The sequence below is a fragment of the Bactrocera tryoni genome, chromosome 5 (assembly GCF_016617805.1).
Source record: "Bactrocera tryoni isolate S06 chromosome 5, CSIRO_BtryS06_freeze2, whole genome shotgun sequence".
Classification (NCBI taxonomy): domain Eukaryota; kingdom Metazoa; phylum Arthropoda; class Insecta; order Diptera; family Tephritidae; genus Bactrocera; species Bactrocera tryoni.
Genome location: NC_052503.1, coordinates 3,726,608 through 3,744,005, shown reverse-complemented (window position 1 = coordinate 3,744,005; position 17,398 = coordinate 3,726,608). Strand labels below are relative to the sequence as shown.

The window sequence follows — 17,398 nt, the reverse complement described above, 5'->3', positions numbered from 1 at the left end:
ACACGGTGCGGGAGGGCGAGAGGGTGGTGGCGGTCCAAAAAATTGGTGAGAGAGCAATGCAAGTGCTTTTATTGCATTTTCATTTGTTACTCGCAGTTTGTGGCGACTTGTCAAATGCGCTTTGTCATGCCGTCAGCGCGTCAGAAAGCGTGTGTGGAGCGGCCCGTTTGTCAGTGAGCCGCCCAACAAGACGGCCGCACGGACGGACAGACAGCCAGCTGGCAAGAAGTAGGTAAGCAAGTGCTGCTAGCCGCTGGTTGGCGCGGCCCAGCAGTCGCTCAGTAACTTTAGTCGGTTCAGTTGGACGGCCCAAGCCGCAATCGTAAAACGCAATCGAAGTAATCGAGTTCAGGCGAATCGAAACGAAATTAGCGCCGCTAAGAATACCGCGAATTCCGTGAGAAAATAGTGAAGCATAGCGAAAGAAAGCGCAAATCGGAAAGTTCTAAGTGAAAGTGAAGTGCGTTTAATTTAAGGGTTATAAAGTTTATCACTGAAATATTATCAAAATCAAGTGAATATCAAGTACAAGTGAGATCTCCTGCGGAGCCAGTAAGTGTTATTGTTTTGCAGTTCAGTGTTTGCCGCCAGACTGAAAGCTCCCTGGCAGTGTTGTCCCTGGGCGCATTTCCTTTAATGTCTTTTTGTTTGTGCCTGCGCGTGCATTTCTTATCCTCTCCGCCGTGTGTTTCTATTCGCATTCTCCGCTCGTCCCATTTTCGCATGTAATGGGACTTTCGTGTCCATTGCACATTCAATCCATCAACTCTCCCGTCCACCTGTTAGTCGTGAGTGTCTCTTGTGTGCGCCTCAATGTTTACCTGCCGTCAGGGCCGCTTTAATGGCGGTGTTTTATTTCATCGACTTTTTGTGTTGATTTCAACAGTTTGCAGTCACTTTGTCATGGCTCTGAGGCGTATGGATTCATTCAAACGATTTATGGATCGGATTCGTAATTGGGTAAGTGAAGAAAAGTTTCTAGGAAAAAGATTTGGAATTAGAATAGTTATGTATATGCATCTGCGTATCAAATTATGATTATAATTTCTTTATTAAAACCGATGTTACTTAAAAGTATAGTATTCGAAGAAATATTAAAAGTGTCAGCAATTACTCGTCTCTCTGAAGGAAATAGTCATAACTTGGCGCTGGATCAGCTAAAATCCAGAAATTAAATTAATTCGTTTGATCGAGGTAATATAAAGAAAGTTTTTCAAAACTTCAATTAATTTTGTTTAAAGAAAAAAGAGGTCTTTTCGTATTTCTAATCAAACTTCAACTAATTTTTTTTTTATATTTATAGTAATAAATAAATATAATAATAAATAAAAAAATGTACCATTTTGGTAGAACACTTTTTGCCATTTTTCCGCTAAAGGCATTATTCCATCAGTGTAAATAGAAATTTCGATATTTCCAGAACGAAGGCGAGGAAACCATTGTTGTGCTCCACGAACTGATACAGCATCGTTTCCGTACATTTCACAAATTTCATTGGCGCTTGCGTGACATTCTTCCCTTTTTTATACTCAAATTTTGAAATATAGCGAATTTCTTCATTATTTTCACTCATTTTGAACAACTTTTTTCCACTTCCCCGAATTTAATAGCAGTAGCACTGGAGATATACGACTGCAACGACATCTATTGACAAAATACTAAATGACTTTTTCGAAAATCTGATTTAAAAATTTCGTTCGACAATAGACTTGGATGTTTGATTTGACGCTTGATATTGTATATGATCTGTACAAACTCAGAAAGTGTTGCCTACACTTAGGCTAAAAATGAAAATGTAGTGTATAAATACAATATATAATAATTTTGGTATATCCCGGCGGCAATGCTTGTTTACGAATTTTTGAGTTTGAAGTTTGCCATTTTATTATGTCAAATTTCACTTTAGTACAGTGCTTAAAAATTATGCGAGATTGAAAAATTCACAAATTCACGTTCATCGAAAAATCTTCTTCTCAGATGAGGCCTATTTCTGACTTAAAGACTCTGTCAAAAAGTAAAATTGTCGCTTTTGGGATCCCCTAGAATTGATCGTTTGTGGCATGGTGGAATTATCGGTTCCTATTACTTTTGAAATGAGGAATGAAATGCCGTTACCATCAATAGCAAGCGTTCAGTCAACATCGTCTGACTTTTTTCCGCAACTTGATGAAATCGAAGCGGACGATTTCTATTGCCGTCAAATCTTTCACGTCAAAGCCTCTAGATATTTTCTTCGGCGAATATGTTAAATCATAGCCTTACGCCAATCAACAATGCAATGCTTGCGAAGCACCAAGAGAACATTCCGCGCATTATAAGGGAATTCCGGCCGAAATGTTGCACCGAGGCGTCGAAAATTGGCATAATTGGGTGCAGAATTTTAGTGGCTTATTTCAATTTAACATCATCACATACACATCGTTCACTTTGGTACACTCTATATCTAGAAAGCTTTATTAGAAAAAATGCTAAAACGGTGTATGAGTAGATCATACGAATATCCTGTTACCATAAGTGAGGGGTCTGCAAAAAGTCAATCAATATTACATATTTAGAACCGACTTTTCCATAAAATTTAAATTTAAACTTAATTATTTAACGTAGTAAAAGTCGTATTCGTGCAACAGAACAATTTTTTTTTATAATAACGGAAGAACTTTTCTTCATATATATGTAAATACAATATTTATATTAATTCACTGTAAAGCATCTTCTATGAAGACTGTATTCCTTTTCCAGGAGAAACTTACATACATATATAGAGTACCTTTTCTTGTTCCATATTATAAGTATGTATGTGATAACATATTCAATTATAGGAGCTTATCAATCGATATCTGGTTTAACAACAAAACACTATAAAATTTATAGGTTATTAGGACACCGTTGTTTTTCTAATTTGCGGCAAATTGGAGGCACTTGTTTCTCCTTTTCAGTTTGTCTTAATTGCCTAACGGCAGTTTTAACACATTTCTCCTAACACCGATTCGAATTAACTGTTGTATAAGTATGTATGTATGTATATACAAGAAAAAACAAGAAAAAACGTTAACTTCGGCTGCACCGAATCCAATATACCTTTCACAGGTGCATTTCTTTTAGTAACTATGTGTCCAGTTTGTATGGAAACTATATGCTATAGTAATCCGATCTGAAGAATTTTTTCGGAGATTATGCTATTACCTTAAGCAGTAATCCATGTTAAATTTCGTGAAGATACCACGTCAAATGTGAAAGTTTTCGATACAAGCCCTTGATTCCGATCGTTCGGTTTGCATGACAGCTATGTGCTATAGTGAGCCGATCTGAACAATTTCTACCGATATAACATTATTTTCATAAACAATAACTCATACAGAATTTCGTGAAGATACATATATCATTAAATGCAAAAGTTTTCCATACAAGAACTTGATTCCGATCGTTCAGTTTGTATGGCAGCTATATGTTATAGTGGTCCGATATCGGCAGTTCCGATAAATGAGCAGCTTCTTGAAGAGAAAATGACGTTTACAAAATTTTAAAACGATATCTTAAAACTGAGGGACTAGTTCGTATATATAAATACAGACAGACGGACGGACAGATGGACTGACGGAAATGGCTAAATCGACTTAGCTTAACATACTGATCATTTATATACCTACTTTATAGGGTCTCCGACGCTTCCTTCTGGGTCTTACAAACTTCTTGACAAACTTAATATACCCTGTTCAGGGTATAAATATGTATATTTGTGTTGTTGCACTGCGGCGCCTACCGCTTTGTTAGTGCGAGGGTAATTTTAAGCTTTGCTGTTAACTACTCACACAATTTTCTTGTTGTTTTTGTAAATTGGAGCACGTTGGTTTGTATAAAGCAGATATAAATATGTATGTGATGTATAAGTACATATGAACTGTAAGATACTCTGGTATTCATTGCGGGTATTGTGGATATTGAAATAATTGTCTAAGTGCTTGTTTGATTGAACAACCACAAAGTCGTGGGAATGGTTAATTAGACAAAAATTATAGGGTTTGGTGCAAAAGTTTCAAAATCGGTGTTTCAGTTGGTGTAAAATGTCCAAATATTGCTTTTACTACTGTTATTTAAATTTGTGTCTACAAATTGCGCATGTCTATGTGTGAGTGTGTGTGTGTGGCTTTCGCATTGCAGACGATTTTTCTCTTCAAAGTTTCTGATTACTGATTTCGAATTAAATTAAAAACTTTTCCATGTCATTGCCGCTTTCTAGTTATCCCTACCTATACTATCCCTGCTTATACTACGTACCAGACAAATATATGTACATATGTATACATATGTATATACAGATATAATTCATGTTGTTTCGCAGAAAGCTACAACAAAAAGTCCTTGGCAACCAACATAAAAAATTAACATTCAACAATTAACTAAATTGATTTTCTCGCTGCGAATAAAGTATTATCGCTCACATAGACATTCTGAAGGATACACCAGCACACACACACACCAGCTGAAGCCATTCGCGAAGTGCACCAAATTTTAAAGTGCAAAGGGGTTAAATTACGGTGACCACTTCATGCTTAAAATGAAAAATTCCTGGAGAGCTATATTTTCAGCAGTTGCTTGTAGGTAGACTAGACTCAAACTAGTTTGATTTGAATAAAAATAATTCTCAGAAAATCATAATGAATTCTGTCAAAATTTTTTTATGTATTTAAAAGATGATTTAAATTTTCAAGGGAGATACATGGAAATTCCAGTTTTTCCACAATATATTTAAAGCAGATTGTTGTTTTTTGTTTAAAAATTTACCGTAATATTGAGAATTTTTTCTCTGTGACTTAAGGGATCGCCTCAGTGTGAAATTTTCGAAAATTTGATTTTTTTGTTCCATTATCGGATAGTTCTATAAACACTGTAATAAACACTCTCTCAAATTTTTTAATCGAAGTTTAAATTATTACTGTCGCTAAAGCGTTTCTTGCAGAATGGAACAGAGTGGGGAACGCTTCAACTCCAATTTTAAACGCGTTTTTCTCAGAATTGTGTTTTTTAAAACGGCTTCCCCTCTCAAAGGAAGAGTGTTGAAGATATCTAGTTCCTATTTAGACCCTTTCCTACAGATTAATAACCATTTTGAAATTTTTGTGTTCATCGTACAGTACCCGTGTAATTTTAACAATTTATTTAACTTTTATACAAACAATAAATAAATATAAAATAAATAATTTTTCATTCGTCATGAATGTATGTATTTACAATATTTATAAAAAAACCAGAGCGATTAGTTAATTCAACATTAAAAAAGAATCGCGAAAATCAGTGATTTTTCGGAACGTCACACTGAGACGATCCCTTATATTTCTCTTTTCTTGAAGTCAGAGAAAGGTCGCAGGGGGTCAGATCCCAAGTATAATGGGGATTCGTAAGTAATTCTTGCCACAATTTTAAGGTCAAATAAAGGAAAATATTCTAAAGGCGTTACATCGCATGACCTTGGCGGCCATCTGACGGGTATTTTTCGAGATTAACGAGTCACGAAAACTTCCGAGACGATTTTATCAAATTCCGGAAAATAGTCGGTCATCATCGTGCTATAACGCTTCCTATTGATGGTAACGGCATTTCCTGCCACATTTCGAAAGAAGTAAGGTCCGATGATTCTGCCATATCGCACCAAACGGTCTATTTATCCGAATGTGATTGCGTTTCTTGAACCGTACGAGGATTTGGCTCACCCCAATAGCGACACTTTTGCTTGTTGACAAAGTCCATAAGCCAGAAATGGGCCTCATCTAAGAATTTGATATTTCGATGAAAATCATTTGCTTTCCATCATTTCCAGCGCCCATTTAACAAAGTTTCGGCGCCGCAGTTCCTGAGAGAGCATTATGACGAGCGTGTTTTGCGCAAAGAGCGCTTACAGTAGCCACCGGAGAAGGAGAATTTGCATTATAGTTTTGGAACTTTACTTTTACTATTTTATTAAATTTTTAATACTTTTGATGGTATTTAATGGTCGCTTTCGCTCGAATATATGTTAGCCCCTCCTAACGTTTCGACATCGCATTAAGTTATGTATTTTGAATGCTTGTAGCTGATGTTTGGGAACAAAAACATTAAAAACTGAACTAATATACAACTACCCTAAATGAGCTACAAAACTAACCAGTCCGTCTCGGAAAAAACAACCAGCTTTGCCTACTGGGTAAGTAACTTTTGCAGTGTTTATTGCATGCCAAATGTACTAGCGTGACTAAAGGCAATTCTGTTGTGGATCCAGTGCACTCGCGTTCTTATTTGGACACATAACGGTCTATGTTGGCCAGGAACTTTGACTTTTGTTATGCTTCCGACGCTTCATCTATGGTGCTTTATACATAGAGGCATACGTAGGAATATAAACGAGGCAGCCATTAAAACCTGTGTCTATGCCCGTAGACAGCCGGCCGATGTATTTCCTTGTAGCCGCGTGTGGCATGGAAGGTGTGGCAGACAAGTCCTGTGAGTGGCAGTTGCTCCTGGGGGATGGCCCCCTCACTATTGAAAATGTTTAAAAATAGGGTTAGTTTTATGTGGATTTTATGTGAATTAATGAAATGACAGTTAAAGTTTGGCAAATTGCATACGCCGTTATTCCGCACATACACGACGCTTTTGAGCTTTGAGAATATCAGAGTTGAATTTGTGAAATTTCTTTGCTTCAACAAGGCAAAATTGACAATATAGGCAATTTTTCGTTATTATTAATTTCTTTTCACCTTCGTTTTGCATAATTGCTGCGATATATCGTCTGTGGTTGTAGTCATGGTTGTTGCACGCGGTCGGTGTGCCAATTGGTGTTAATTCGCTGCGCGCTGACTGATGTGCAACCATCGCGAATTCCTGCCGATTTGATGTGCCACAGCAGACAAAAATGCGAAAAAGTAAAACAAATGAAAACAAAACCAACTACAACAATAAAAATAACAGCAACAATGCAGGCAAGCAGCTCACCTATGTGATGAGTGAAAATAATGTGGGTGCCGCCGTCGCGTCCGTCGCTTCGGTTGCACGTTTAATGCATGCAAATTTCTGAATTTTTAAAATGCCGTTAATAATGCCTAGATACACACATCGGCGCATAAAAAACGTTACCACATTCATATGCATGTGCCTGCCTCCATAGTGTTTATGCATAAAAATTCAATTGGCCATAAGATTGGCTTTGATTTAATGGCCTGAGCGTTTGCCGGCTATCCGAAGAAATCAATGGCCATAATTGAAAGTTAAAAAGAATGTCAGACTGACTAACCGTTTTGGCATAGTAAATAGGCAATAAATGTGGGAGCGTGTAATTAGTTTTGTACGCCGTTGAGACACACATATTTGCCGCAGCAAATATTGAATGTAAAAGTGTTTGGACTTTCTTCGGCTTCGAAGAATGTTAGAAAGTGATTTTTGGTTTCTCCGGCTGAAAGTGTCCTTCATAACAAAGCTACTCACAGTATTTAAATTAACGTTTATTATATCAAGTAGATCAACGTAAACTTTTAGGCGTGTTTCTTTCATTATCACTTCATAAATTACTCCCAGAATTAATGCTAAAATCAATAATTTATTTTGAGGTTTTATTGGAGACTTCTTCAAGCAGCTGTTTATTAAAGCACTATATACCTGGTTGCCGTTTGAGTATCTCAAAACACTTGCTCAAAGCATTTCGATCTGAACTGCGTTCAATTGCTTCAAAACTTTTTTCGATAATTTTATCGATTATACTTTGATTATATTTTTATCAAAAATTTTCAACTAATTATTGTATTTTACATTCGTTTGTTTTAAATTTTGAATATTGTGAAAAATTTATCGATATTTTTTTTGTTCGTTTATTATTTTTTATCGTTATTTGCGGAATACATAAGAGTTTTAAATTTATTTACTTTTGAAAAAATTTTACAATTTTTTTTTTAAATGTTAAAAAAAAGTTATCGATAAATTGTCACTTCTTGTATAGTGATTTACCGATGTTTGAAGAATATTTTAAAGTTTTTTCTGCTTTCTATACATTTGGCGCTCATTTCTTCAAATGTCTTCTCTTTTGTTACGAAATTTTTTCTTTAAATACATTTAGAATCAAATTATCGTTATGTTTGCATGCCATTTAATAGATCTTATAGAAGGTTCTTATTTACTAACGTTGTGATACATTTCTTCGATTATTCGATAGTTATTATCATATTTATTATTTTCAGATGTTTTAATTCGCGTTTAGTATACTATTTTAGGTTAGTGTTATCGATATTTTGAAAAACTATTAACTTCTTTTGAGTTGTCGGTTGTTTAATCGAACGATAATTCTCACTTTCCTTTTCATTGCTCCACAATATGCAGGTCTCTTCAATAAATTTGGTGAAAATATTTTCGAAAAATATTGAAAATATATAGTATTAAATAAATTAGTAGAAAAGGAATAAAAGCATAGCTGTACAAATTAAAAAGTATAAAAATACAGCCTCAAAAGTTGTAACAAGGTTGATGCAACATCTGCTAAAAACTGAAAATATTTGTAAAAAATGTTCCCCCGTGCACTTAATTTTTCAAATTGACCATCAACAAAAATGTTACATTGATAAGATAAACCAAATATTTTTTGCGAAAAAATGTCGTCAGCGAGTTTAGTCACATAAAATAATTTTAATATTCCAGTCTTGCATCAAGTTAAAATTATTTGAAAGTTTTTTGGTTCCATCCTGCAATAAATTTTTATATATTTCTCGCTATAACCCCATTATTTTTTAAACGCAAGTTCATTATGCTCTTCTGTCATATATTTATCGCACATGTCGTCGTTATCGACTCATCCATCAGCTCAGCTGTCAGGCATGGCCGCAACTGGTTGTTGACAAACGAAATTCACACAAATGTCAAAAAGTGGTAAAACACGAATGAAGATAAGACGACATAACGGCTTCTTGTCCTATAGCAAAAGTCAATTGACTCACCCTTGCGACGGTCTTTCGAAACATAAAATGATTATTAAGAAAATTAAAAGAGGAAAAGAGGGTTGCGTGGCAGACAGCTGAAAGAAGCAGAAGCGCCAACAAACATTTACAAACAATTTACTAAAAGCTTAAAATAGGGCTGCCACTAAAAATAGCAATAAATGCTTCTCCTCACCCACCCACGCCACAGCGCTTCGCCGATAGTGTTTACGGGTGTGTGCGGGTTTTGAGTGACAATATTCCGCCAATACACACAAGCAAACATGAAAATTTATTTGGGTTTGAGGAGTGCTCGTTTAATGAGTTGTGGGGCGCGAGGCACTCGGGTCTTGTCAAATCCGTTTTTATGGACTTACTTATGCATTTTGATGGACATTGCATATGCAAATGTGTTTTTGCATGCGATACTCATACGCAAAGTAGCCCGTAGGAAATTGTTGACTACTTTTCCTACAGGGTATGTTTATGTATGGTTTTGTGCTGGATATAAATTAAAAACTAAATTACTGCTATCAAATTTTAACTTTTGGTAAACTCTCATGAATCGGGCTTTCTATGCAAATCCTTTCCCTCTGTAATGAAATTGGTGGTCATTAGAAAGAAATCACCGATACCTACGTCTTTTTTTAAACCAAAAATAAATCCTATTTCAAAAATTATATCGAAAATTTGACAGTCCTTCCATCGATGATACATGCCATAGAAAAATTTCGGTGTTTTCATGTGTTTTTATTACCGCTCTTGTTGCCTCTTCCGGCTAATTCACGCCGTTTTAGTGCTTAAAAAAGTTTCAATATATGTTCAAGCTTTAAGTCGACCGAATCGTCCTGATTTATGCTTAAACCTTATTTTCTGAAATTATTCAAACCGCATTCTTTCAGTTCTCTCCTTGTTGGTGAGAACTGATCTCATTGATGGATGAACATTCGGAAATTCAAAAATGCCAGCCGAGGTGTTACCGCTTTCAAACTATTTTATGTCAGACAGAACTTTGATCACAATCTAAAACATGGAGTATATAATTTGAGTCAAGATTTTTTAAATTAAATTTTTTAATTCATGGACATTTTGGAAATTAAATCAAGGAATCTGCTTTTCTTCCTTTTGAAACGAGATATCAATCTATAATATAAGCTTTTATCCAAAGGAGCAAACTTTATTCATACAAATGTTGCAGGAACTGTTTTCAAATGATAATTACTCCGAATATGCACACAGTTTATACACAGTTTCAAATCCTGGCCAAATATTCTGACAGATTTTGCGCCTAAAAGCACCTAATACTTTCACCGATTGCCTCAAAACTTTTTGCTTGGGATCGGGCTTCCGCCGACAGTATTTGCCATAAACAGTGTCAGCCTAAAAAGACCTAACTTTGCGAATCTATAAAGAGCTAGAAGAGTAGAACTAACTTAAGGGTGGTAAGCAGTATGTCAAAGGCGAAGAAAACACATGGAATCCACCACTTTCTTACCATTGAAGTATCTTACATTACATTAAACTAACTTTATTTAAATTAAGTTGTTTTTGTTGTTATCTCTGTTTACCTAAATTTAGTGCAACGCAGTGCGGAGTTTGCAGCAACAACAAAAAGTCGTTGAAACAACAACAATGGCAACGCCTTTTACAACAATTCATTAAACTTTGGCTCACATGATTGTTTAGTGTAGTAGTGTTGTTGCTGTTGTTGCCATTGTTGTGTTTTGCATGTTCGGTGCATTTTTTAAGTGCGTAAGTGTGTGTATGTGTGGTTGTTATAAGCAATATCGCGGTTTGTGTGCTTTTCGACTCATTCTCGCCTGCTCGGTAAGGCTCTTCTTTGTGCCTTTTTGCCTACCTGCCTGCCTGCCTGTTTGCCCCTGCCTGGACAAACTGTGTATTTACTATTTATCCATTCATTCAGGCATAGAAAAAGCTTTTTTAGAGTTTTACTCATGCGCCAAATTCATTCATGCATTCATAGATATCGTGCGGCACATTGCTGCTTTATTGTTTTACGACCGCATTAGGGTAGTGCTTAAATGAATTTACAAAATTGTTCATTAGATTTTCTAAATAAGTATTTAATGCCAATATTGTAGCTTGTAAATTATTATATCAAAACAATTTAAATTTTCCATACAAGTGGCAACGCTTCTTAAAAGTGTGTTTGACAAAATTTGTTTATGCTAATTTAATTTATTAATTTTCATGTATTCAATAATTTTTATTGTGCAAGTAATTTTTGAACGGGTGGCAACCCCCAAGATATATGCATTTATAAAATTTTTGAATAGCTTGGTATAAAGTCTTTATCTTATCAACTTAGTTTAGTACTTATATTGTGCAAGTAATTTTAAACATGTGGCAACTCTCAAAACTAAATTCAGTTGTAAATATTTGAAAAAGCTATTGTTGAAGTCTTCATTGCATTCGTTTTTTGTTAATTTATGGTATTAAAATTCGTAAAAGGGTTGCCAGATCTAAAATAAGCAAATATTTTAAGCCCAAGCCTTCTTTGAGATAATATTTTAGTTTGTTACCCATAGATATTTACTTAATTTTTGAACAGAATTTTTTTAAACTTCTGAACTGTAACCTGATATTTTAAAAAAATTTAAGGTGGCAACACTTTTATATATTTTTAAGTCTATACATTCTTTAGCTTCTTACAGGCGCGATATCAAGTTGTATTTCATTTCTTGGTAATATTTGAAATCATAATTTCGAAACAGGTGGCAACCCTCTCACATTTATTCTCCTAAACCTACGTAAATTACTTAGGTGTTACAGTTTTAAGCGTAGTAATAACGTTGAGGTGCAGAAAATATTTCTTATATTTTTTAGAGATCACCCTAATAAGAGTACATAATAGACAAATGATTATATGTAAATGTGTCTCACAAGTAAGCTAGTCGCTTGTCTCCACCAACCACCTGCCACCAATTTGCGTCGCTTGCCGGCTATAATGACGCGCATGTACAAGCTTATGTACATATGTATGTGTGCCGGTGTGTGTATGTCTATCTAACTATAATATTTTTCTTAGCCGCCGCCTTACTTCTTCTGCTGCTCCCCGCCACTTTCGTATTTGTGTATTGCCTTTGCATTTCATCAACCATTTTCATTAGACGCTCGCAACTAGCCGCTCACTGCAGCGCGGCGCTGAGCTTAGCGCAAAGCCACATTTGTATTTACTTCGTTTTTATTCAGTTGCTGGAAAACTCGCGGAATACACAGTCTAGTCTAGCGTCTAGCGCGAGCAGCCACATACAAACCATATAGGATCAAAGCGAGTAAATACAAATCTAATAACGAACAGACGGAGGCCCTCAGCGGCAACAGCGACTCTGGTTCACACACACACATTCACACATGTGTGTGCGGTTCGTGCGGTCAGTTGGTGCAGGCGTTTAAATAGCAATAATCATATGTTACCGCATAGCGTGGACGATGAAGTCAGTGCCACATGCCGCAAAACGCTGCAAGTGAGCTTGCAACACGTACTTGTGCACAAAAAAAGGTTCACTAAAAAAAATAAAAATAAACAAATAAATAAAATAAAAAGTAATAAATTTAATAACAAATAAAATCATATTGGCGCTCATTGAATCATTCGCTAAAATTTGAGCAAAATAAATTCAATTTGAATTCAACTACAAAGTGTTTTGAGTTCATAAGAAACATGATTTTCATTACAAAAGTGCGTTCGTTTTGCCAAAAAGCGCTTGAGCGCACGCGAAATGTTGAGTGAAATGTTCGGCCGGTGTATTGCACCGCATCCATAGTGCCGCCGAGGGGCGCGGTGGGTTTGTGCAAAAATACAAAATCATAAGTGAACGCCGTCTCCCGTGCGATCGCCTGTGGCAACAGCGCCATGTCCGCCGTGGACGTTGTGGGCCAACGAGGCCGACTGTGCGAAGAATGCGAGGTTGGATTGCGGCCCGGCCAACTGACCGGGCGACAGGCTGTGGCATGCAAATGCGCATATGTTGTGTCGACGCTGCGCTGCGCTTTTATTTATTTTGATAGTTCTTTATTTTCTCTATAAAAATTTGTGCTTTTTTATTATTATTGATAGATGGCATATTGGCGATTTCCGACGTGACCTGCGTTATGCAAAGTGCTCCACGCAAACCAAACAAAAATATTGTGAATATTATAGGAAAATAAATAATGAAAAATCATAATGTGGAAACAGAAATTAAAAGAAATATTGAAGGCAAAGCGCACAGAAAATTAGTGTGGAAATTAGAAATTTGCAAAAAATAAAAATTTTGCAATGTGTAGTAATGAAAGTGCCCAGCTAAATACACAGTAAAACAAAGTAATTGTGAAAATATATTATGAAAAAATATGGCTTAAAAAAGAAATGTGCAATTTGGTGTGCAAAAAAATAATTATATAACACTATGCCATACATATGTGTGTACGTGTACGTGTATTTGTGTGTGCTTTGGAAGCTGTTGTATGCTGAGATAATTACTCACTTATTTGTTTTCTGTCTATAACTCGCGGCTAATTACCTGCTTTGAATTTGGCAGTGAAAAAAAATTAAATAGCTTGAAAATTTAAGCAACTGAATGAGCAAATGAATCAATTAGTAGAATACAAAATTAATTTAAAGACCACAACCTCTAAATGCAGTCTAAACAATAATATTTTGAGGTCTTCTTGTGTTGTGCACTGGGTTAGTTAGAGTATTTCTATTATATATGTATAGTATATCTATATATTTTTATTCAAATTAATCCGTTTAAAAGTCCTTAGATATTTTTAAGTTAGAAAAATTGGTTCGAAGCAGTGAGACATGAAAATAAGAAGCATCAAAAATACTATGGAATATACTTTCATATTCAAAATTTGAAACCACCCGCCTTTAACAGCTAGCTCGGATAGTGCTTGTAGGAAGCGAAAACTCGCTAAAATAATTAAATCAATCTAGAATCATCATGAACTCAAAACCGATTATCAGCGAATTTTATCGATGTTTATTAAAAAATTGGTTATTTACTTGAAAAGAAAAGACTGACACTGGAACTGGATTGATTTTCGTTGAGAAGGAGTTCAATGAGGTCTAGAATGGAGACTTAACCTTAAAATAACAAATAACACTCGCTCAGCTTTAACTTTTCTGAGTTTACTTTTCTCTAGCGCCACTTGCTTACAATAAACTATCTCAAAGATATTATTCGAATCTCGAGTAAGCAGAAAAAACTATTTAAAAACCTTAGACATATGTAGCATTTGCTATGAAGGAAAAATGAGGCTCTATATAGGAAATAGTAATTTTTCCATAATCTGATGTCTAAATATTTCTATAATATATTTTTGTTGTTAATACAAGTAAATATACCGAAGACACATTTTACTAAACCGTTATTAATTTGACACTTCAATGTGGTTCCGTGTCAGGTTTTCCTAATATATTTCATCAGATACTCGTAATACTAAGTAAATTTATGTTGACGGTTTTGCGTTCACAGAGAGTTTTGAACTTTTTCAAAGACCCGCCAAAATGAATTTAAATATACGTAATGATATTACGGCATAGTTTGACTTTCTGTAAAACTACACGAAGAAATTCCTGCAGAAGAGCCAATGCTCCATTGGCCCTACATAAGTGTCATCCGTCCCATACCAACGTATGCAGTGCGGTGGCATTATGGATGGCAGAGTCGAAAAAGTAGAATCTGACTTTTCACCACACAATTTAGAAAAATTTAACTGATTATTTCTAGATTTGTGCTTGAAATTCGCTTTGATGCAAATTTTTTCAGTCACCCCTTTTGAACTACCTTATTTTGCTCATTCCGTTTAGAAATTTAGTTTCCTAGAAATGGGAGTGGGTCTCGAAGTGGGTAACGGTCAAAAATATGTCGATTCAAGGCAATGCATAGCAGACAAACCAAACCATGTGCTTCCAATAAGAGAGATCATGTTTCTGTTTTGTTGATTCCTAAAATTTAGAATTGCTTGGACTTATTTCAATCAGCAGCAACATTTATAAGAATACCAAAATAGCAATTTATATAGTATATATTCAATAAGATTTCCTTGCACATAAGTCCGATTGCCTGTGATTGAGATTTTCAATTAACCATATTTCTGCGATCGCCGATTAGCTTAAATTACACAACATCGCTAATGCCAAAAAGTGAACGAAAAACTTCAGATGGAAAAGTAATTGGAAGACTCGCGCGCATAATGAAAATCGTTAGGCATCTGCTAAGCCGAAAATCATCGCCAATCAAGAGTCTGGCAGACGCCACTTAACGCGGAAAACACAAACACACACACACAGCCATACGCGCATGCAAACAAGTGACCAACTTTTGCTTTTAAAAAACGCTTTGCTTTAGTGCGTGCGTGTGTCTGTTCATATGTGAGCAAGCGTGCGTGCGGCTCATTCGCTTATTATGCGATTTGAATCAATTTCTCAAATCACTCTGATCACTGTGGCATCAACCGCGACCACCAATTGCTACGCATTGCTGTGCTCAACCGCTTGGCGCGCACATGTTGCACACACGTCATTTGCATCTACAACTGCACCAACAACAACAAAAGATAGACGTTTGAAAAGCGCTCGTTGAACGGCATTTGATCAGGAATTGCCGCTGCAACTTTTCCACTATCACGCCGTTGCGTCCTCCCCCAATTCGCACACACACACATACATATATGTGTATACATAAGCGAGCGCTAGCACTCACACGAGGATGGCTTATGTAATCTGGAAAATATTTATGAAGCAATATTCGCGTTTTCGTTTCGATTTGGCAACCGCAACAACACCCAGCTCCGCCGCTCTGCTCATGAGCCGACCGCTCGTCGCCCCCTACAATCAGCCGGCCATTATGGTGAGTAGCGCACACTTATGTTTGAAATGCATTTGAACTATTGTGATATCATGTAGCGGCACATTTTTTGTTGTTGTTCATGTTGCAAGCAGGAGGAAAATGCAATTTTGTAAGTGGAATTTTATGCGAAATTAATGAAATCAGTCGCTTGTCTGCTTGCATTACAACGGCAAACAGTTATACAAGTGATCCCCCAGACCCGAGTGTTGCGCACGCTCATGTTGGGAGAGTTACGCTTGTACAGGGTTCTTATAGATATTAGAAAAAAATAGTAGGCGCTGTATTCGGTTGAAATTGGGTATATAACAATCTCACGAAATGAAAAAGAAGATAAAACGTTGTTTTCGGATGCAACGAAGTAGAATACCCTTAAAAAAGTTTTCCATTCAAGCAATTGATTCCATCCGGTTATGGCTGAATGAACTTTTCTCACTTTTTTGCTGATCATATATTTTATAGGGTCTCCGGTGTTTTATTCCGGGTGTCCATCTTTGAAAGAAAGATGCCACAAATCCGAATAAATGCTTATATTTAGGAGGCTATCGAACGTCGAGTTAATTATTGTACCCTCAAATATGCGTATGAAATTCAATATGAAGTTTCTCAAGTTGGTCGATATCTGCACAATTAAAAATTTTATAAATTCGGTGCTATGAGAGTGGAACATATTAAACTTGTTTAATATCTGTAAAATAGTTTATGATATTTGAGATTCCAACTAAAAGTATGCTATCATCCAATTTTCGAACTAATACGGAAAGAACGCTGTTGTATCATTCTAAGGAAGGAATCTTTCGACTGTCACATTATTCTGTGGACTGTTATAACTCGAAAAGTAGGTTGCAATAGAGCCGTTATATGAAAAGTTAGTCGATTTCCTTATCAAAACATTAGGTCTTAAAGCAAAATCTTCTCTCTCCCTCAGGCAACTCTTTAAAGAGTTAACGTTTCTCAAGAAAACTGATTTACAAATACTATTTTATTGAATGATTTCATCTCAACAGCGTATCATTTATCAGTTCATTTGTGATTTATAAATTTGACTCCTTTATCAGCCTCTAGATGTAACTTGCTGTGAGAGGTGAGAGTTTAAAATTGGTATTTGATTTTCCTGCTAAAAAAGGTTTTTCAAATCACTTCTTTTTTAATTAAAAGATTAATAATTTTTGAGGCACCCTGTATTCAAAATTCCAACATGCACATAAGCATGTTGCATTACTTACCTCGCACTGAACAAACACTTCTTATGCAAAATGTACGAATTTATTGCATTTTGATGTTCGGTCGTACTGTTTTTTGCAGATTTTATGGTTGGTGTTAACTCTGATTTGTCTCTATTAATAAACACTAACGCTAAATACATTCATAAATGTATTATACAAATGTATATGTAGACTGTAACTTTGCTTATATAAAAGATGTAGTTAGTTATGTGCTTATTTCCCTTGTTTCATCATCACTCGCCGCGCTTAAGTGAATGTTAGCTTTGCAACTCATTTTGTTATTGATTATTGTGCGCTGAAATACAGTGACTGGGAAAGGTGATCATGTTGGTACCTAAAGTTTTTTTAATAAGAAAAGTAATAAAAGTTTAAAAAAATTGTC

The 17,398-nt window shown here is 35.6% G+C and overlaps 1 protein-coding gene across 6 annotated transcripts in view; it reads left to right on the top strand.

Moving 5' to 3' along the window:
• Positions 1 to 254: 254 nt before the first annotated feature.
• Positions 255 to 17,398, top strand: part of LOC120779145 — a 185,721-nt gene continuing 168,577 nt past the window's right edge. For 3 of the 6 annotated variants that reach the window (XM_040111357.1, XM_040111355.1, XM_040111356.1), the window contains exon 1: positions 594 to 960. In XM_040111357.1, coding sequence (XP_039967291.1) covers positions 814 to 960 — 147 coding nt within the window. In that variant the 5' untranslated portion in view covers positions 594 to 813. Of the gene's footprint in view, positions 553 to 592; positions 961 to 15,004; positions 15,794 to 17,398 lie in introns of those variants that run through there. The other 3 variants (XM_040111358.1, XM_040111353.1, XM_040111354.1) reach the window with 3 other exon arrangements.